Source organism: Aethalodelphis obliquidens, unplaced genomic scaffold (assembly GCF_003676395.1).
Source record: "Aethalodelphis obliquidens isolate GAN/ISIS:26980383/991018 unplaced genomic scaffold, ASM367639v1 scaffold13, whole genome shotgun sequence".
Classification (NCBI taxonomy): Eukaryota; Metazoa; Chordata; class Mammalia; order Artiodactyla; family Delphinidae; genus Aethalodelphis; species Aethalodelphis obliquidens.
Window position 1 is genome coordinate 25,877,351 of NW_020837957.1, and position 23,313 is coordinate 25,900,663.

At 36.5% G+C, this 23,313-nt stretch overlaps 1 protein-coding gene across 6 annotated transcripts in view; it reads left to right on the top strand.

Moving 5' to 3' along the window:
* The window catches only part of ZNF326 (zinc finger protein 326), a 36,960-nt gene that overhangs the window by 10,558 nt on the left and 3,089 nt on the right, over nt 1-23,313 (top strand). For 2 of the 6 annotated variants that reach the window (XM_027114289.1, XM_027114290.1), the window contains 7 exons: nt 1,567-1,972; nt 4,332-4,530; nt 11,698-11,809; nt 14,008-14,155; nt 15,286-15,385; nt 19,267-19,397; nt 20,951-21,046. In XM_027114289.1, the coding sequence (XP_026970090.1) occupies nt 1,567-1,972; nt 4,332-4,530; nt 11,698-11,809; nt 14,008-14,155; nt 15,286-15,385; nt 19,267-19,397; nt 20,951-21,046 (1,192 nt within the window). The remainder of the gene's footprint in view (nt 1-1,566; nt 1,973-4,331; nt 4,531-11,697; nt 11,810-14,007; nt 14,156-15,285; nt 15,386-19,266; nt 19,398-20,950; nt 21,047-23,313) is intronic. The other 4 variants (XM_027114293.1, XM_027114292.1, XM_027114291.1 and 1 more) reach the window with 3 other exon arrangements.

Genomic DNA, 23,313 nt, shown 5'->3' on the forward strand with positions numbered 1-23,313 from the left:
ACACTTGTGCTCTAGACTAGGAACATTATATTAAAGCCATGAGTATGATACCTTTTCTTATTTTAATGCAGTAGAATTTAGGTTGTACTTACGTTTCACTGTCAATGCTGTGTAAAGCTTAAACCTAGTTGAACTCCTACAGGCTTTAGGGTTGACCACATTTCAGGTCAAGGGGGGTCTACTTTTTGAGGCACAAAGATTCCTATTAGATATAAGTAAAACTAGTTAGGAAACATTAGAAAGTATTGTCCTTCTTCATAAATTGAAGGATCTGGATTCCTTAAGGATGGACTGAATGATGCTTACTTTTCTTTTTTCTGCTTCAAGTGTGCCATTATGGTTTATAGTAGAGAAAAATCAAGAAAATAGTTACAACAATTTTGCTTACGTGATAGATGTTTTGAAAAATGTAGTTGAAAAGAGGAATAATTTTTATATGGTTACTAGGATTCAGAAGTAAATAGTACCTTCTATTTAGTGATCTGTAAATAATTGAAGTAATGTAACACATTTAAATGTTTTACCATATCTCTTCCTGCCCTATTACATTGTAAATGTAATGTGCGTAAACTATGTAGATGTTATCATTTATCTCGTGTAATTGTGGGCCTTTATAAAACTATGTTGTAAGATAAGCGACTTCTGTAATCCATGCTTCGGTGAGAAGTAAGATGATTTGTTTCTTCTGTTGACTCTATTAAAACCTTGAGGAGACTGTACACTCCCTTTTTTAGAGTAGCTTTATGTGATAATTTTGTGTGATACTAGGGAATAATTTTTTGATAATAGGGAATAATTTTTCAAACAATTGAAGACCTTATAAAATGTATTCTTTCTAATCTGCCTTGAAAATTCATATGCAGAGGGTATATGTTGGTGGTCTTTTACTTTTATGTTCTATTTTATGTGCTTATCCTTCTAGATTTGTTAGATTTATTAGTCTACAAGTAAAAAGTGACTGAGGATTGATTATTGACCTTAACCAAAGTTTGGCAGGTTGCCAAACTTCATAACCAGATAACTCTCCCAATTTTGACTGCTGTAGACACAATGAAGCAGTTTTGTCATATACATTATTGGGGATGCAAATGAATCTCTTCTGTGTCACAAGTAGCCTACATCTGTGTAGTCTTCAATTTGTGTCCCCATTGAAAGCCAAAATGTTGTAAATATTTTGTATTTTCCAGTATTAGGGATGGATTCAAAGAAAGTTTTGAGTAGTTTGTGAACTTTAACAAATGACTTTTCCCAAGACTAGGGCTGGGCTTAAATAATGACAGACAAATCTTTTCTTTCTAATAAAATAGAAAGCTGCCAAAAAGCAGATTTTTAAGCTAAGGTTTACTTAACTCAATTCATATTTAAACACTGACTCAGATAGCTTTCTATCTGGTCTCATGTTGAACTGCCCAGCCCTAATCAGGTGTGAACAAAAGTAGAACTGTGCAAACCAGTATGGTATAAATGAATTTTAGTTGATAAATGTCATCTGATAATTTGTCTTTTGAATTGTCTAACATTAGTAAGCTTACTTTTGTTTTTTCCCTCACTGTGCAACTCTTCCAGGTTTGGACCTTATGAGTCTTACGACTCCAGGTCTTCTCTGGGTGGGCGAGATCTGTACAGATCTGGCTATGGTTTTAATGAACCCGAACAAAGCCGCTTCGGAGGTAGTTATGGTGGTCGATTTGAGAGCTCCTACCGGAATAGCCTTGACTCTTTCGGAGGTAGAAACCAGGGCGGGTCTAGCTGGGAAGCACCTTACTCCCGTTCAAAATTGAGGCCTGGGTTTATGGAGGACAGAGGAAGAGAGAATTACTCTTCCTACAGCAGTTTTTCTTCACCCCATATGAAGCCTGCACCTGTAGGCTCTCGGGGGAGAGGAACGCCTGCTTATCCTGAAAGTACGTTTGGAAGCAGAAACTATGATGCTTTTGGAGGACCATCAACAGGCAGAGGCCGAGGCCGAGGAGTAAGTACAACAGAATCTTTTCAGATTCTTTTCACTAGTCACTCTTTTAAACCCTTTCAAGACCATGGTTTTCAACTAGAATAAACACTGTTCATCCCAGTGTATTTTGAAGAAAAGCTGAGTCCTAAGCATAATTTTTAGGTTGCCTATAAAAGTTTTTCCACCTCAGAAAATACGTGGCAGTGTGAGATGACTGTTCATAAAGTTTTGCCAAATCTCCCTTTATTAAAAAGGTGAGGATATTAGGTTTGGTCTAAAAGGGGTTAAAAGGAGTTGCATTTTTCCTTGTAAACACTAGCAATTTTGCTAGTGGGACAGTTCTTGGATTATGTAAAGGTAATGAACCCTTCTGGAGTTTTTGAGTAGGTTAAAGGTGCAATGTATGATAAAATGTGTATACTTTGCTGCTAAACTCTAGCACGTAGAATTTCTTCAAAGCTTCATATTTCACATTAAGCACAAGAGACTAAAAATCGGTGATAGTTGAGGGTAGCTTAGCCATGTTTACATGGTGAAGAAGTTGATATGTATAATAGGTTGTAGATGATTTGTGGTCAGTATAATTTTGCTAACTTACTCTCTTACAGTATGTCCTATTGCTGGGTGTTCTGTTTTACCTGTGTCACTAGTTTTACTATTGAGAAATAATTTCCTCCCTGTATAAACATGTCTACGGCTTCTTCCTAGGAAGTAATATTTTGTAAATTACTGCTTAAATGAGTAAATATACTAGTCTTCAAGTATTTAATTTCAGGATATATAGTATAAAGATTATGCCTTACATTCTCAGGTAACTTGACTGACATGAAATTTTACCTAGTAAGGGTATGTAGATTGTGGAGTTACTATGCACTTTGATCCTATAAAGAATATTGTATTTTTGCTATAACATGAGGAGCGTTTTATTTTTTTTAAGTCAGTTGCTCTTAATATTCTGTTTGCAGAGGAAAGTACTTCTGATAAAAAATGCTGTAGGGCACATATTTTTAACTGCTCGCTAGCCTTTGGTACCTCAGTGTAGTTTGTCATACTTGTGTAGAAATTTTGCATTTATAACAGTTACTCTTTACTTATGTAAAATGCATTGCACCTTTAATGGATAATTGATGAAGATTTTTCTGATGTGACTATGTAAATTACGTGGAAACACTAATTTATTCAAGTCTACTAGGTTAGATAGGTATTCCTAAGCATAATATGCAAATGTAAGCAACTGATATGTTGCTATTCTACCATGCTTCATGATTGTAGATTAATTGAAAATAGTTGGGATAATAGGCTTTGGGTTTTGAAATTGAAAATCTATTCCAGTTGGAAAATTTGGAAAACTCTTAACGTTTTCCATTAGGCAAATGATTTTTTTCTCAATGAGACTTCAAATATCAATTTTGTTTTCATGATAGAAAAACAGGTATTCCTGTTCTTTGTTTCCACCATTCTAGTCGGAATGGACTTTTCTTTCTTTCTTCCTGTTAATGACATAGATGAACCAATAGGGCTTTCTTTTTTAATCTTCACTTGTACAATTCCCATTGGATCCTTCTCTTCAGATTACTCCTCAATCTTTATCTTCTAAAAGTAGGGTTAGTAGAGTAAATTTCTATGAACATGTGGCCTTTTGGTGTAGTGGATTTTGTTAACGACAGGAGAAGAGGAAGGGACACAAAGAGTCGTTTGGTTGCATGACTCTTCGTCTGTAAACTTTTGCTTCTTGGGCTTCTGGGTCAGAATATGTTTCTCTAGGTAAGAATGTGAATGGAACGTCAGATGCAATTCTTTATCTGAAGTGTGTCTTGGAAGTTGATGCATGGTTATGCTTTAACTCTCCTATTTCATACTAATGTTCCATCTCGCCTTCTCATCCCTTTTTCAACAGGGAGAAATCCTAAATCATTTCTGGATCTTTTTTTACTTCAAACTTCAAATATGGTCTTCTTTGTGTATCTTAGTTTTAAGCCAGGTTTTAGTAAAATAAAGATTTCTTTTAAGGTCTTTTCATGGGAAAACATCGATTAGGAACTCTGAAGAGGAGTTGTCAGAGAGTTGTACAAGTGGTAATATTCTGACAGGCACATATGTTGTTTATGATCTCAAGTAATTTTGAATTGTAAGAATCAAAAAACAGGAAATATTCATATTTGTTCTTCTGGAAATAAAAATACTAATTCAATGGCTTTGAGCTCATGTAATAATTTACGAAGTTTTTCAATGTATTTATTCAGAGTGGACTTGTAAAATTTAGTTACATTCTGAGGAATTTTCAGGTGAACAATTTTAGATAGGTAACATAAATTATATATGAATTCATACGTTATCATTGGATATTGTGCTAATATTTCTTGATTTCACAAATTTGCAGCATATGAGTGATTTTGGAAGCATTCATAGACCTGGAATTGTTGTTGACTATCAAAACAAACCCACCAATGTGACAGTTACTGCTGCAAGAGGAATAAAGAGAAAAATGATGCAACCATTTAATAAGCCTGGTGGAACCTTTATCAAGAAACCCAAACTAGCAAAACCTGTGGAGAAGATGAGCCTCAGCAAATCACCCAGTAAGTAAGAAAACATAACCTTGCTATGGTTCAAGGTACTTTTTATTTTTTTTAACTCAGTGCATTTAGATAATTTTTCACGTTTATATAGAGAAACAGTATAATAATTACAGTTGTAGAAATCAGATCTGCAGATGCCCTAATCAGTCATGGATATCAAAATTACCGAAAGATACTTTTTAAATTCACATGCCCTGGTTCACCCCTCTTCGCTACATCTTGATTTAGGGTGGAGCCAGAATGTCTATATTTTTAAAAAGACCTCACACATGATTTTGATTCAGACTCCTTTCTTGGGTGTTATATTTATTGTTGGATATATTATTGAAGAAGTGGTGTGTTACATTACATAGAATCCCCTTCATGAGGTCAAAGGCAAGAAATTTTTCATGGTCCTTGGTACCAGGAAAAGCTGTGCATTCTTCTAGAAAATGAATTTGTTTTTTATCTTCTGGACATGATTATTTTTAGAGATAATCATATTTCCATTTTTACAGTGTTAAAAATTGAGAGCTAGTCTGAAAATGAAATTAAGAAAACAATTTAATTCATTTAGCATCAAGAAGAATTGAATACTCAGAAATAAATTTAACAAAAGAAGTGCAGGGCTTCCCTGGTGGTGCAGTGGTTAAGAATCCGCCTGCCAATGCGGACATGGGTTCGAGCCCTGGTCCAGGAAGATCACACATGCCGTGGAGTAACTAAGCCCGTACGCCACAACTACTGAACCTGCGCTCCAGAGCCCGCGAGCCACGACTACTGAGCCCGCATGCCACAACTACTGAAGCCTGCGCACCTAGAGCCTGTGCGCCACAGCAAGAGAAGCCACCACAATGAGAAGCCCGCACGCTGCAATGAAGAGTAGCCCCCTCTCGCTGCAACTAGAGAAAGCCCATGTGCAGCAACGAAGACCCGACACAACCAAAAATAAATAAATAAAATAAATAAATTTAAAAAAACCGCAAAACTTATACTTTGAAAACTATAAAACATTGTTGAAAGAAATTAAGGATCTAAATAAATGGAATACTAAATAAATGTTCATAGATCAGAAGACTTAACATTATTAAGATCGTAATACTCTCCAAACTGATCTACTGATTCAGCCCAATCCCTATCAGAATGCCACCTAACTTCTTTGCAAAAATTGACAAGTTGATTCTAAAATTCATAGGGAATTGCAAGGGACCTAAAATAGCCAAAACAATCCTAAAAAAAGAAGAACAAAATAGAAAGACTCATTACTTCATGATTTCAAAACTTACTACAAAGCCACAGTAATCAAGACAGAGTGGTACTGGCACAAGGCCAGACATATAGATCAGTGGAAGAGAATTGAGAGTCCAGAAATAAACTCATAAATCTATGGTCAAATTTATTTTAGCAAAAATGCTAAAATTATTCAATGAGGAGAGAATAGTCTTTTCAACAAATGGTGCTGGAACCAACTGGATTGCCACATGCACAAGCTAAAATGCAACACCTAAATGCAAGGACTGAAACTATAAAACTCTCAGAAGAAAACAGGGGTAAGTCTTCATGGCTTTGGATTTGGCAAGGAATTCTTAGATATGACACTAAAAGAATGAGCAACCAAATAAAAAATAGGTAAATTGGACTTTATCAAAATTAAAAACTTCTGTGCTTCAAAGGACACCATCAAGAGAGTGAAAAGACAGCTCACAGAGTAGGAGAAAATATTTGCAAATTACATATCTGATAAGGGACTTGGCGTCTAGAATATATAGAATTTTTAAACTCATTAAAAAGACAAATAGCCCAATTGAAAAAAGTGAGCAGAGCATCTGAACAGACATTTTCCCCAAAAAGATATACAGATAGCCAATAAGCACATGAAAAAGTGCCCAACAATTAGTTAGCAGGGAAATTTAAATCAGGACCACGATGAGATACCACTTCATACTCACCTGGATGGCTAGAATCAAAAAGGTAATAACAAGTCTTAGCGAGGATGTGGAGAAATCAGAACCTTCTTATACCACTGGTGGGAATGTAAAATGGTCCAGGCACTTTGGAAAACAGTTCCTCAAATGGTTAAACAAATTACCATATGATCCAGCAGTTCCACTCCCAGGTATATACCAAGAAAAATGAAAACATATGTCTGCACAGAAATTTGTGTACGGATACATATAACATCATTGTTCATAGTAGCCAAAAGGTAGAAACAACCCAAATGCTCATCAGTGGATAAATGGGTAAACAAAATGTGGTACGTCCATACAGAATAGAATGGTAGAATAGTTTCCAGCCATAAAAATGAGTGAAGTACTGATACATGCTACAACTTGGATGAACTTTGAAAAGATTAATGAAGTGAAAGAAGCCAGTCACAAAAGTCCACATAATATGATTCTTTTCATTTGAAAGTGTAGAATACAGAAGTCTATAGGGATAGAAAGTAGATTAGTGGTTGCTTTGGGCTCTGGGGTGTGTAGGGAGTAATACCAGGGTACCAGATTTCTTTGTAAGGTGATGAAAATGTTCTAGAATTGATTATGGTAATGTTTGCACATACCTGTGAATGTTCTAAAAAACATTGGATTACATATTTTAAATGGGTGGATCGTATGGTTTATACTGAATTATATCTCAATAAATCTTAAAAAAAAAAGTTCAGAGCCAGATTACTCTGTTTCTTTTCTCCGTCATTGTATTTTACTTAACTTTGTAATGTATCTCTAAATGAAATCAAGTACATTTGACCAAATTAGATTGTCAAGAGGATACATAAATAAAAGGTAAGGAAATGTCTTTCTCAGCATTCTTTGTGAAAACATAATAACAAAATAATGTACAACAAATACTTTGCCTGTTTTTGACTGTACACTGAATTATTTTTTGCTTTTTATATTTATTTTACTTTTGCCTTGATGACTGAAAAGCATTTTATCTTTCCAAGTTAGGTGATATTGCAAGGGGGCAAAAATTACTCTCTTCTTTAGAATTAATATTCGATTGCCTAATCTTGTTGGGACTGGAGGAGGTTAAGATCATTGTAATGAATGAATATTCCAAGTTTTTCTAGTCCAGTTTTTCAAATTTTTTACATCCAGTTTTAAAAATAAGATATATATATATATATATATATATTAACGTCTTTATTGGTTATAATTGCTTTACAATGATGTATTAGTTTCTGCTTTATAACAAAGTGAATCAGTTATACATATACATATGTTCCCATATCTCTTCCCTCTTGTGTCTCCCTCCCTCCCACCCTCCCTGTCCCACCCCTCTAGGTGGTCACAAAGCACCGAGGTGATCTCCTTGTGCTATGCAGCTGCTTCCCACTAGCTAGCTATTTTACGTTTGGTAGTGTATATATGTCCATGCCACTCTCTCCCTTTGTCACAGCTTACCCTTCCCCCTCCCCATATCCTCAAGTCCATTCTCTAGTAGGTCTGTGTCTTTTTTCCTGTCTTGCCCCTAGGTTCTTCATGAACTTTTTTCTTTTTTCTTAGATTCCATATATATGTGTTAGCATACGGTATTTGTTTTTCTCTTTCTGACTGACTTCACTCTGTATGACAGAGTCTAGGTCCATCCACCTCACTACAGATAACTCAATTTCATTTTCTTTTATGGCTGAGTAATATTCCATTGTATGTGTGTGCCCCATCTTCTTTATCCATTCATCTGCTGATGGACACTTAGGTTGCTTCCGTGTCCTGGCTATTGTAAATAGAGCTGCATTGAACATTTTGGTACATGACTCTTTTTGAATGATGGTTTTCTCAGGGTATATGCCCAGTAGTGGGATTGCTGGGTCATATGGTAGTTCAATTTGTAGTTTTTTAAGGAACCTCCATACTGTTCTCCATAGTGGCTGTACCAATTTACATTCCCACCAACAGTGCAAGAGGGTTCCCTTTTCTCCACACCCTCTCCAGCATTTATTGTTTGTAGATTTTTTTGATGATGGCCATTCTGACTTGTGTGAGGTGATGCCTCATTGTAGTTTTGATTTGCATTTCTCTAATGATTAATGAGGTTGAGCATCCTTTCATGTGTTTGATGGCAGTGTGTATATCTTCTTTGGAGAAATGTCTGTTTAGGTCTTCTGCCCATTTTTGGATTGGGTTGTTTGTTTTTTTGATATTGAGCTGCATGAGCTGCTTGTAAATTTTGGAGATTAATCTTTTGTTAGTTGCTTCATTTGCAGATATTTTCTCCCATTCTGAGGGTTGTCTTTTCGTCTTGTTTATAGTTTCCTTTGCTATGCAAAAGCTTTGAAGTTTCATTAGTTCCCATTTGTTTATTTTTGTTTTTATTTCCATTTCTCAAGGAGGTGGGTCAGAAAGGATCTTGCTGTGATTTATGTCATAGAGTGTTCTGCCTATGTTTTCCTCTGAGAGTTTGATAGTGTCTTTTTTAATCTAATTAGAACATTACAGACATTTTAATGTATCATATTTGAAAAAATAATTGATATTGCAAATGTTGGATTTTTTCCTTAAAATTATAAGTTATAATACAAGACTCAGGAACGGTTTAAATACTATTCTTAAATCTACTTTCCTGCCATGCTTTGCGTGGGACATCTGTATTATTTAGTAAAAAATAGCAATATTCTGGAATTCAGGAAACCTGCTAATAGGTAGAGTGTGTGTTAGTAAGGATAACTTTTATACTGTGTTAGTTGATAGATTGCTATTTACTGAATTGTGTACTCTAAATTAATTTCTAGACTAGGCAATTCAGTTGATCCTCTTGGGATAGATTTCAAAGATATGTTTTGCAGGTATAGTTAAATAAATATTGCAAAGTTTGAATCAGAAACTGATTTGCCACTAAAGCGGCTATATGTGACCCAACTTTTTTTTTCTTTTTAGCAAAACTTGAGAGAGCAGTGTAGTATAACTAACAATGAAGCCAAAATCCTGTAGTCAAATCAGGCTTTCACTGTTAGGCATGAGGTGGGCATTCTGAAAGATGTCTGCTGAATATTTAGGAATAAGAAGTCTTGCTACACTGTAGTATATAGACTATATGATTTGTTGAAAAGAAGTAGGAAAGGAACCGTATTCAGTCATTTGGATAGAGGTACAACATATATCGTAGTTTTAGCACATGAAGGGAAATGGAACTGCTTCTAGTTTAAGGTCATGTACAAGTGGATTTTATACAGAGTGAGGATTTGAGGGGAACTGAAGGAGGATATTGAAAATGGTTAATAAAATAATAATGTACATTTAAGCTCTTATAAAATGATGAAAAATAGGGCTTCCCTGGTGGTGCAGTGGTTGAGAGTCTGCCTGCCGATGCAGGGGACGTGGGTTCGTGCCCCGGTCCAGGAAGATCCTACATGCCGCGGAGCAGCTGGGCCCGTGAGCCATGGCCACTGAGCCTGCGCGTCCGGAACCTGTACTCCGCAATGGGAGAGGCCACAACAGTGAGAGGCCCGCGTATCACAAAAAAAAAAAAAAAAAAAAAAAAAGATGAAAAATAATCTAGATATTGAATTTTAAGGTATTTTATATAGTTTTGAAACATCCCACTGTATGCATAGCAAGTACTTAATATTTGTTTACTGTTAAGTTTATGAAATCCCCAGGTGTTCATGATTTTGTATTAGATATTTTTCCAAAGGTAATCCAAAAGGATAAACAATGTATAAAAGGAAAAGTTTGAGGGCAGATGAGGTTTGTTTTTTTTTTTGTAAGTCTAAAGTTAATTGTATCATAAGAAAGAACCTTTTTCTTTTAATACAATGAGATACCACTTCACACCATGTGAAGTCGATAGTCTTAAAAATAACAAAAGGAGGGCTTCCCTGGTGGCGCAGTGGTTGAGAGTCCACCTGCCGATGCAGGGGACACGGGTTCGTGCCCCAGTCCGGGAAGATCCCACATGCCACGGAGCGGCTAGGCCTGTGAGCCATGGCCGCTGAGCCTGCACGTCCGGAGCCTGTGCTCTGCAACGGGAGAGACCACAGCAGTGAGAGGCCCGTGTACCACAAAAAAAATATAATAAAAGGAAAATAACAAGTATTGATGAGGATGTGGAGAAATTAGAACCCTCATACGGTACTGGTGGGAATGTAAAGTGGTGCAGCTGCCGTGGGGAACAGTTTGATGGTTCCTCAAATGATTAAACGTAGACTTACCATGTGAACCAACAATTCCACTCCTAGATACATACTTCAAAGAATTGAAAAGAAGTATTCAAACAAAAACTTGTATATAAATGTTCATAGCAGCATCATTCACAAGTGTTAAAAGGTGGAAACAATCCAAATGTTCATCAGCAGATGAATGGATGAAAAAACTGTGGTGTATTCGCACAATGGAATATTATTCAGCCATAAAAAGGAAGGAGGTACTGATACATGGTACAACACGTGGGTGAACCTTGAAAACATTATGCTAAATAAAAGAAGCCAGACAAAAAAATGCCACGTATTGTATCCTTTGTTTATATAAAATATCCAGAATAGGAAAATCTGTAGAGACAGAAAGCAGATTGGTAGTTTTACCAGGTGCTTTAGTGACTGCTTAATGAGTATGGGGTTTCTCTTTGGAGTGATTAAAAAGTTCTGGAACTAAATAGTGGTGATGGTTGCACAACATTGTGATGCACTTAAAGCCACTAAATGGTACACTTTGAAATGGTTAAAATAGTGCATTTTGTACTGTGTATTCGCATTAAGGCATGTTTTGAGAAAAAGAGGAAGAATCTGCTTTTGTTTTAGAGTTTATACATTTTAAGAAATTTTGGGAGAGCTGCTATAATAAATGAATTTTTGTATCCAAGGCTCTCTTTCTAGTGCTCATTGTTTTTCCACATTCATGCAAGGTCAGGTTATTTCCGTGTTTCCCAGAGTGTGGTATTCAAAATTATTTTAGGTGATGTGGATATTATTGCTTAAAATGAGGATAAGAAAAAATGAGCAGATCTACAGAAAAATATGTAGCAGATAATAACATAGGTGAGAAGTAAATAGGCAAAGTTCATGATGATGTTATTCACACGAATGAAGTTTCAGAAATACTGGGTAATCTCAAATTCTGATTTTTGTGGTGAGTTCAATTTAGATAATGACCGTCAAGTAAATCTTGTATGTCTATAGTTTATGAACTGGGGACTGGAAAAGGAGAATGGAAAAATGATTTTTATTTTTAACTCTTTTGTCTGATCCCCTAGCAAAAACAGATCCTAAAAATGAAGAAGAAGAAAAGCGACGAATTGAGGCTCGGCGAGAGAAACAAAGGCGCAGAAGAGAAAAAAACAGTGAGAAATATGGAGATGGATACAGGTTTGTGCTTAGTAGAGTCTGCAAATTGGACTCATAAAAACACTGTTTCCGGGGTTTGGGGGTTGGAAAATTGAGTAGATGGCCAAAAGGTTCAAACTTCCAATTATAAGATAAATAAGTTCTGGGGATATATTGTACAGCATGGTGACTGTTGTTAACAATACTGTATATATATTTGACGTTGCTAAGAGAGTAGATCTTCAAAGTTCTCAGCACAAGAAAAAAAATATAACTAGTGAAGTGTTGGACGTTAACTAAACTCATTGTGCTCATCATTTCACAATAGATACATGTATCAAATAATTACGTTGTGCATCTTAAACTTACACAATGTTATATGTCAATCTCAATAAAACTGGAAAAAAGTAAAAAAAGAAAAGATATTTTTTAAAAAGCTGTTATTGGTGTCTTAAGCTGGTGCTGTAGTTGTGTATAGTTAGCCTATGTTTGATTCCTGTCTCAAGGATATTGACATATTCAATTTGCTACTCTCCACCTCTCCCATAGCTATTTGGTTGTCAGGGTCTAAAAGAATGCTGTATAATTGTCCTTGGGACTTTCAAGCCACTGACAATCACTCTACAGATTTTAAAACTGGAATTCCTGATTTTTTACATGCACAAGCAATAATCTATCTGGCCAAAAGAGATTGTGATATGTCATTAATTTTATGATACAGACTGATTTCCGAGATGCAATAAGGAAAAATATGTCTTAGAATCGATAAAGTATTGTGTTTAAGCAAACAAAAACAAAAACCTGTTTCCTTGAAAAGGCAGATACATCAATTTGGATGTGAAAAAATTCCTGAGAGTCAAATGAAAAGGTTTGATCAAAGATATATAGGAATGGGACTTCCCTGGTGGCACAGTGGTTAAGAATCTGCCTGCCAGTGTGCGGGACACGGGTTCGAACCCTGGTCTGGGAAGATCTCACATGGCGTGGAGCAACTAGGCCTGTGCGCCACAACTACTGAGCCTGTGCTCTAGAGCCCGCGAGCCACAACTACTGAGCCTGTGTGCCACGACTACTGAGCCCGTGTGCCACGACTACTGAGCCTGTGTGCCACAACTACTGAAGCCCGCACGCCTAGAGCCCTGTGCTCTGCAACAAGAGAAGCCACCACAATGAGAAGCCCATGCACCACAATGAAGAGTAGCCCCTGCTCACCGCAACTAGAGAAAGCACGCACGCAGCAACAAAGACACAACAGAGCCAAAAAAAAAAAAAAAAAAGATATATAGGAATGATTTTTTGATATTTACAGTCATCGCACAGTGGATTGATTCTAGGGACCACCACCCCTCCTACCTGACCCCCACCCGACCCTCAAATACCAAAATCTGAGGATGCTCAAACACCTCTATGAGGGTTTTAATCTTACTAAGATAAGAAAACTAAGGCCCAGATAAGTTAAGTTGCCTGAGGTCACATAAGGGTGCTAGGAAATAAACCCAGCAGTAGATATCAGATCCTATACTCTTACCCAGGAAAATAAGTATAATAGTACTGTAAGGAATTAGTTGGAAAATGGAGACTGGAGGCAAAGAAACCAATTAGGAAACTAGTGTTGTAATTCGAGGAAAAGGAAGTAACAAGAATATATGAGGTAGGAATAATTAAATGGCAGAAAAAGGGAAAATTCATTCTGGAGTGCCTCCTGAGCTTCTAAATGAGTGCATTTGTTCCGTCCAGGCTGATTAGTCATCCTGAAGTGATTTTTACAGGGCAGGACTTTTGATCATCCAAGAGCTCTAACAGAGAGAATTATGGTTGTCTGGTGTTCCACCTGGCTTTGTTGTCACTACTTCAGTGGTTTGGAAGCTTGAGGATGGAACAGAGTGTAAAATAAGTAGTAGAACTTCGGAACTTGATACTGCTTGAAGTTTGCTCTGGCTTTCTAACTGATCTAGACTTGAAGTGGATAGTTTAGGATTAGATTAAGTAGATTCATTGATCCATCTTTCATACCCAGAAGCTCCAGTGTGGGCCAGCGATCCCAATTGGTATAATAACAGTGTCCAGACAGGTACTTAGATACTATCTTTTTCTGACTTAAGCTAAATTTAAATCAACCATTAAATGGAAGAGAGGAAATCATTTATGCTGGGAAAATTAATTTCATTGGTATAGTCTTATGAACTCTTTCTAAGTAAATAAGGTAATATTTAAAGAAAAACTTTTTTTTTCCCTTACAGAATGGCATTCACATGTTCATTTTGTAAATTTCGAACATTTGAAGAAAAAGATATTGAACTGCATCTGGAAAGTTCTTCACACCAGGAAACATTAGATCATATTCAAAAACAAACCAAATTTGATAAAGTAGTTATGGAATTTTTGCATGTAAGTAGCTGTTTCTGAAGTGAGAAGCACTTTATCTGACATTTGAATTTCTTATATTTTCATAGTTTCCCATCTTTCTCCCATTTTATGTTTCTAAGAATTTAATTTACTATTCACTTAAAGAAAGAGTTGTTTTAAAATTAGCTCAGAAGTAGACGTGAATCCTCTTTCATAGATTTTAGATTTGTTATTTGAGAGTACATTTTTCACAGTAGTTTCTGGCAGAGGTGTCAGGAAAAAATTCCTTTAACAGCTGTTTATTGATACAGAATCAGCTATCATCTATTAACAGTCTTCTGTGTACCTGGTGTTGTGTTGGGTACTTTTCTTCATATTTCATTTCAGCCTTATACTAACTCCTCTTTATCCTAAAAGATCATGCTCAGAGCAGTTCAGTGACTTTCAATAAATGGAAGTCTGAATTCAGAGCCAGAGCCTCGTGTTTGATTAGTGTCCTTTATATTATCAGAATGTGATCATCAGTTCAACAGTTTTTCTTGAATACTTACGGAAGGTGCTGTTCAGGCACTGAAGACAAAGACACTCCCCTCAGTGAACTAACAAAAATTGGAAATTGAACACACTCACACTTAAACAGATGACACTATTGAGTGGAAGGCCCCAGCGTGATGGTGTAGGCAGAAGTGGCTTGGAGAAAGGGTGGATAGTTGGGGCCAGGGTTGGATCTGGACTGCTAACTGTACATACAATTAGTTTGGGCAAAAGAGATGGAGCTGTTAGAAGGTTAGAAGTACAGGAATCATTTACTCCTCTATATCCTTGCAGAATTGTGTACCTTAATTAAAATTTCTTTCTGTAATTTTGTTTAATGGGTTCCTAACTGTTATTTAGGACTTTCATATTCACCTGTCCTGAGACGATCTCTTGCCTATCAGCTGTCTTCGATCTCTCTCTCTCTATGTACCTAAAATACATCTTGAAAAGTAAATACTTTTTGTAGTTTCCTGGGACTTTGTATTAGTCTTTCCAACTAAATTGTAAGCTCCTTGAGAACATTTACTAGTTCTTATATAACAGATATTGTTATCTTCCATAGGCCAAGCATGGTGCTAGGCCTATACTATGTGCTCACTGAAAACTTTTTGGATTCTTTCTATTTTGTTTTTTAGGAATGTATGGTAAATAAATTCAAGAAAACATCTATTCGTAAGCAACAGACAAATAATCAAACAGAAGTAGTCAAAATAATTGAAAAAGATGTCATGGAAGGTAAGTATTTAAACAAATTAATTTATAAATTTACATATATATTTTACATACCTATTTCAGTGTAAATGATACCCATTAGAGCAGGGGTCCCCAACCCCTGGGCCATGGACCAGTACTGGTCTGTGTCCTGTTAGGAACCAGGTTGCATAGCAGGAGGTGAGCGGTGGGCAAGTGAGCAAAGTTTCATCTGTATTTACAGCCATTCCCTATCGCTTGCGTTATCGCTTGAGCTCCTCCTCCTGTCAGATCAGCGGCGGCATTAGATTCCCATAGGAGCTCGAACCCTACAGTGAACTACGCATGCGAGGGATCTAGGTTGCACGCTCCTTGTGAGAATCTAATGCCTGATGATCTGAGGGGGAGCTGAGGTGGTGATGCTAGTGCTGGGGAGCAGCTGCAAGTACCGATTATCATTGGCAGAGAGGTTTGCACAGAGACCATAATAAATCAATTGCTTACAGACATATCAAAACCCTATCAGTGAGTGACAAGCGAAAACAAGCTTAGGGCTCCCACTGTTTCTGCATTATGGTGAGTTATATAATTATTTCATTATATATTACAATGTAATAGTAATAGAAATAAAGTGCACAATAAATGTATTACATGAAACATCCCAAAACCATCCCCCCTCCACCCCGTCCATGGAAAAATTGCCTTCCACAAAACCGGTCCCTGGTGCCAACAAGGTTGGGGACCGCTGCAATAGAGTGATATAGTACATAGTCATATGTGGTAGGCCTGAGTGGGTTATCAGAAATGGAATCCTTTGATTCCTGTTCTCATGCTTACAAATTTATCACTACCTGCCCTTACGTCTTTCACTTCATTTCCTTCATAGAGGAAAACTCAGCTTTGCCTCCACATGGAAGATACAGTTGTCCCTAGGTTCCAAGAGAGATTGGTTTCAGGACCTGCTTCGGGTACCAAAATCTGCAGATGCTCAAGTCCCATAGTTGGCTCTCCAGTGTCCATGGATGCAGAAGCCATGGATACAGAGGGCCGCCTGTACTTCTGTATGTCCTCTGTCTCTCTTATCCCTTCTCATAAGCCCCAAAGGAGAAGAAAAAAGCATAGACACTAGTTCCTCTAAAACCTGCCTTTCTGTTTAAACAACCACGCTTCTTTAAGCATAGTCCACACTGGTCTCTCTTTTTTCATTCTCATTTATTACTTTACTCACAGCAGACAAGTTTCTGCTACCATTAGTCTACTGAAACTGCTATGACAGAGGTTACCAACACCAACTTCAGTATGTTCTTTTGAATCATTATCTTTCTTCTGCAACATTTTCCACTGATAACTGTATTCTTTGTGAATCTGTTTCCTCCCTTGGTTTCTGTGGTATCTCAGTGCCCTGATGTTTTCTTTATTTCCTTGTCATTTTTGTTTTGTTTTGTTTTTGTTTTTGTTTTGCGGTACGTGGGCCTCTCACTGTTGTGGCCTCTCCCGTTGTGGAGCACAGGCTCCGGATGCGCAGGCTCAGCGGCCATGGCTCACGGGCCCAGCTGCTCTGCGGCATGTGGGATCTTCCCGGACCGGGGCACGAACCCGTGTTCCCTGCATCGGCAGGCGGACTCTCAACCACTGCACCACCAGGGAAGCCCCCCCTTGTCATTTTTATTCTTTGTGCTTTTCCTTCTCTACTGAGTTTTTGGAAGTTGATATTTTTCAGTATTGTCAGTCCCATTATCATCTCTCTTTATATATCTTCCTGATGAATTAATTTACATACAGAGTTTAAATCAACATCTATATGTTGATTACTTCTAGACCTATATCTTAAGTACAGGTCTCTTCTAACTCCAATCTCCTACATGCAACTGCCTACTGATATCTCTCTTTAGCAGTCTCACAAAGTGAACATATCCAAAAAATTTATCCTCCCCTTGAGCGTCCTCCATCCCCAAAAGAAAACAAAACAAAAACTTAACAAATATCTCCTCATTCATCTTGGAAAGTGGCCCCATCATCAAAACCAGAACTTTGAAGTTAATCTTAGTACTCACCTTTACTATGTCTGTAGCATTGTGTTCTGTCGGTTCTATCTTTTAAATATGTACCAAGTCTGTTTCTTTACTTCCTCTTTAAATATTGAATTTGTTCAAAGCTTTATCTGTTCTTTTGGCAGTTACAGTATCTTTCTAACCAGTTTCCTTACTTTTAGTTTTTCTTATCTTTAATTTTACTGCATGATTTTATTACTTCAGGAATTTTCAGTGGCTTCCCCATCCTCCACAGAATAAAGTTCAGATTCCTAGACATGGCACACAAAGCTGTTCATAATCTAGGCGCTGCTGTTTTTCCCTGTCATCCCTTCTTTATAGTCTGTGCCCCAGCCATATTGAATTACTTGTAATTCCTGGAAAGTGCCATTTTCTCTTATATCCTTCCCTTGCATAGACAGTTGTCTTTATGTATCTGACGGAGATTGGTTCTAGGACTTCCCTGCAGATAACAAAACCCATCATGCTCAAGTCCCTTATATAAAATGGGTGTACTATTTGCATATAAACTATACATGTCCTCTTATATACTTTAAATCATCTCTGGATTACTTATGATACTTAATACAGTATAAATGCTGTGTAAATAATTGTCAGCATGGAATTCTGCTTTATGGAACTTTCTGGAATTTTAAAAATATTTTCTACCTTTTTTATTTTTAAATATATATATATATATATTTTTTTAACATCTTTATTGGAGTATTAAATATTTTCTATTTTAAAAATTCAGCCATGGGGCTTCCCTGGTGGCGCAGTGGTTGAGAGTCCGCCTGCCGATGCAGGGGACATGGGTTCGTGCCCCGGTCCTGGAAGATCCCACATGCCGCGGAGCGGCTGGGCCCGTGAGCCATAGCCGCTGAGCCTGCATGTCCGGAGCCTGTGCTCCGCAACGGGAGAGGCCACAACAGTGAGAGGCCCGCATATCGCAAAAAAAAAAAAAAAAATTCAGCCATGGTTGGTTGAATCTGCAGATGTGCAACCAGCAGATACAGATGGTCACAGTAACTAGTACCTTAAAATGTTACTTCAAGAATGAAATATAAGATCATGGGGATCTTTTTATTGAATTGAAGCTACATGTTGTCTACTGTTTTCTTAATCGAATGACATGATAAGTTCAGTTGCCCAAAGGAAGAGCCAAGTCAATTTTTTCAACATAAAAAAATACATGGTTCTTTAAAAGTGATATAATTCCAAGGAAACTGGTGTGTTCCCAACAGTTTTTCATGTGCAGCGTTTAAAGAAAATTCCTGTGAATATACATATAACTTATTAATTTAACATATTTACTGAGGTCCTATTATGTGTCAGGCACTGTTGCTAAGAGCCAAACATACAGTGATAAGCCAGGTAGCCAAAGCTGCTACTCTCTATTGGGATGTGCAGAAATCAACAAATAAAATAGGTGTTAAAAACATATAAAGTAGCCTTCACCTGTAATACACCTCAGTCACCATTTTTAAGATCTAACATATGTTTTTGTTCCTTATGAATACAATTTTGACATATTTTTACGATCCCTACCCACCCACATTCATAAGCATGGAAATTCTTATTTTATTAGAAAATCAGCTTTTTTTTTTATATTATATTTTTTGGGGTTGGACTTATAGACCTCAGAGCATCAGTGTATATAACATGATTAGGAAATATAATGTAATTATACTTTATAATTTTAATCTTTTATCCATATAGTTTTCAATCTATATATGCAGATGAATGAGATACGGCAAAAGAACTCTACCTATATACTCTGATCCTTTTTTTGGAATAAGGGGCATAAATAATCATGGAAATGAAATAGTGAAAACTTGATTTGTCAGAAGTATGTGAATCATACTTTTCTTATTAATAGTTGTATTTCTTTTGTAGGTGTTACTGCAGATGATCACATGATGAAAGTAGAGACTGTTCACTGCAGTGCTTGCAGTGTGTATATCCCTGCTTTACATAGCTCAGTTCAGCAGCACTTAAAATCTCCTGATCATATCAAAGGGAAGCAGGCAAGTTTTAATTTGTCTTAATGAAGTCATTGAATTGTTCATTAATCCCTTATTGCTGTTTAAAGGCTGTTGTTTTCACACCTACCTACTTGTGTACAATCCAATTAATCTCATGAGTGAATTACTGTAAAGGTACTTAGTGTAATATAGTGGTTAAGTGTAGTATTGTGGGCTCTGGAGCAAGACTTCTCTGAATCCTGGTTCAGTACATACATTTGTTAAGCAAGTAATAAACTTTTCTTTGTCTAAGTTTCCTTATCTATAAAATGAGGATGGATAATCTCTCTTCTCTTATGTGACTGATTAAGGATTAGGTTAATTAAAATATAAGGGCTTCCCTGGTGGCGCAGTGGTTGAGAGTCTGCCTGCCGATGCAGGGGACAGGGGTTCGTGCCCCGGTCTGGGAAGATCCCACGTGCCGCGGAGCGGCTGGGCCCGTGAGCCATGGCCGCTGAGCCTACACGTCCGGAGCCTGTGCTCCGCAACAGGAGAGGCCACAACAGTGAGAGGCCTGCGTACCGCAAAAAAAAAAAAAAAAAAAAAAAATATATAAAAGGCACTTAAAGTAGTGCCTGGCACATAGTAAGTATTCAGGAAATCATAGCTGTTGAATGTTTTTTTTTTGTTAACATTTTTTTAACGTGGTACAAAATGATTTTATGAGTGTGTGTTTGTGTATTTTAGAACAAAAAAGAAAGACTTGATTATAGCATACATTTTGATGACTGGGAAAAATAAATTTAAAAAGTAGGATTACCAGGTACTATGTATTGTTATGTTTTTAGTAGAATTTACTCAAAACTTCTAGGAAAAATTTACTATTTTCTTCTTGATTAGTATATTTCTGCTTCTGTGTTAGTTTTATTTAGTCAAATTTATTTCAAATAAAAATATTTACTTTGTGAGAAATTAGTTTATTTGAAAAGCAAATTTAAAAATTCAAATATTAAAGACTTAAGTTTTAAATAGAGCATTTCTGAGTCTTAAATTCATATTTTGTATTGACGTGAACCTCATTTAACTCAGATTTTTTTAGCCACTTTGAGCACGTACAATCTTTTTTTAAATCTTTGTCCTTTCTCTTTTTTGATATTCCCTTGACACCTTTTTGGCAATTAGACATTCCATTTTATTACCTTTCCTCCTTTGTATAATACATTCTTGTACTATTTACAGCCCAGAGAAAGACTCTAGCAGTATGAAAAATTAGTCTTTCTTTTTTTGATAGCATGAAAATGAATAGTTGGAGTAGCTGGGGCTGGGGGAGTTGGATGTAGAGTGAAAAGGAGAGAAAGCAACTGTTTAGTAGACCCGGACTTAGAGTGTTTGGTGACTAAGTGTTTTTTGCTGAAGTTGATTCGCTTTTTGAATCTTCATTGTTTTAATTCATAGATGATTTAGATTGTGGTCACAGTAGCTGTTGTTGCTTTATAGCTTAATTTGCCAGAAAATAAGTCATTTAATACTAAGGATTCGAGCATGCAGTCATTTTAATTAAGGAAATATTTTTCATGGCATGGCTTTCAAGTATCTCTGTGTTCTGTTTTTCATAGGCTTATAAGGAACAAATAAAAAGAGAGAGTGTCTTGACTGCTACAAGCATTTTAAATAATCCAATAGTGAAGGCGCGATATGAACGTTTTATTAAGGTAAGATTTTAGTGCAAAAACTTTAGGTTATATTGTAGTATTGTAATAGTTAAATGATGATATGGTAACTCTTTGTGATGTTTAATATAGTACAAAATGAGGAGAATTTTACTTAATATTGTACATATAGGTAAAAAAATACCTTTTTTCCTAATTATTGGGATTTATTGGGGGAGGGAGCAATAAGCCATTCCTTTCTCATCGCCTTTCTAGCTCTGGGTCATTTGAGAGATACACAAGAGTCTGATAGAAGACCCAAATGTCAGACCCAATATTATCCTTGATTTTTAAAAAAAAGAGTGACTTGGTGGATATGTCTTAGATAGTCTAGTATTTCACCCCTAGACAGACTCACCTCCCCCCAACTTCTGTTACTGGTTCAGCTGGACAGCAACAGGGTTCTCCTAGTCTATCACATGGCATAGAACAGAGTAGAATGTACCCTTTCTGTTGCTAAGAAGAGGCAAAAGAGGGTCTTGATGCCCGACTCAATCCCTTCTTTCCCCTCTTTTGGGTCTTCTGAGCAAAGAGAAATTCCAAAGAGGAATGATGTATCCAATTTGTATTTCTTTTTCTAAGCATACCAATTAGATAAGTCATTCCTCTTCCTTGGATAAAAGTTGGAGGGGAAGTAGGAAGATCAGATATGTTGCTTCAGAAAAAAGCTCCCTCAGAATCAGGAGGCCAGGAGGAAAGAGGTTTGCTTCTCATGTTAGGAAAATCAGAGGTGAACAGTTAGGTATACCTGGCCTACTGCTTCTCAGGATTTTTGACATATATTATTCCAGTAATCCTTCTTTACATATTATGAGCACTTATTGTATAAATAAGAAACTTATTATTCAGGAAATTAATAGAAATTTTTAAAGGTTAGTTTTTGAGTCTTTATAAAATAATACCTCATTTAAAATTATCCTGCACTGAAGTGAGCCTGTTATGTTGAAGATTTACAAAAGTGTTATTTACATTAGTAACTAAATATTTTATAAATTAAAGAAGTTTTATTTTGGCTCTTGTGATTAATAGGTACTATTTGATTGTTATATATGTATATCTTGTATATGTATGTATAAATTGTTATATATGTATATCTAATATAAATATATATATTTAGTGATCATTAAATTATTCCTCAACCAGATGACTTCCAAGCTGAATAAATCTCAGTTCTTTCAGCTTGTTCCTGAGGGCCCTGTTTTCTGATTTGTCCTATTTGGCACTGTTTACTGCACTCTTGACACCACTTTTAAAAGGTGAATGCAGCCCTAATTGAAATCCAATTTTGTGGGAGATATGGCATCAGAAAGATTAAAGCACCATAGCTAAATTAGGAAATATTAAATTTTTTATCCTGCTCTATCACAAACTTTTGAGAAGTTAATGGTTTCTATTGATGTATGAAAGTAATTTTTAATGAGAGAAGAATACAAATTAGAATTTCTATGTAGGGTTTTCAGGCTACACTTTAGAGTCACTTCATGGAATGGGAGACATTATTAAGTGGGAGTGTCTTGCTCACGTGCATCTTGTGGAGAAAGTACCTGAACTGAGGAGAACTCTTCTAGAACCTTGTTACTCCATATGATCCAAGGATCCAGCAGTATTGACATCACCTGGGAGGTCATTAGAAATACAGTTTCAGTTCATATCCGGGCCTGTTGAATAAGAACCTTCATTTTAACAAGATCCCAGTTGATTTATATACATGTTAAAATTCAAGACGCACTGGTGTCACATGACTCAGTGATGTCCTTTGTCCAGCATTTTTTGTCCAGCATTCCTGTCTGCTCTGTTCCCTGCTGTCTGCTCTGTTTCTAGCTGTTCTAGATGTCTGCAGAAATCCTCTGCTCATAATCATCTCTGGTCATGGCTTTAAAACACTTTCATCTTTAAGTGCTCTCAGAATGACAAAATACCTTTTTTAATCTTTTCCCGTGAAATAATCAGTTCATCAATTTCTCCCACTTCTCCAGCTATATCATCTTATTCTGCCTTCACTCCCTGGCCTGGACACTCATGGTTAGCCCTTACGACAATGCAGTGCTGCCATTCTAAAATTCTTTACTTAATTGTTCTACCACTTACCAGTTCTTAACTCTGCCATTTATGGTTAGCTTTACTGTCTTTCTTGCTAAAAATATCATGGAATTATGCCAGTACTATGTTTGCCAGATTTTCACTGCAATTCACAATAATTTTACTTATTATCAGTCAATGTAACGTGCTTCCCGTAGTGACTATTTCAAACTTTCCACTCTTCACATATC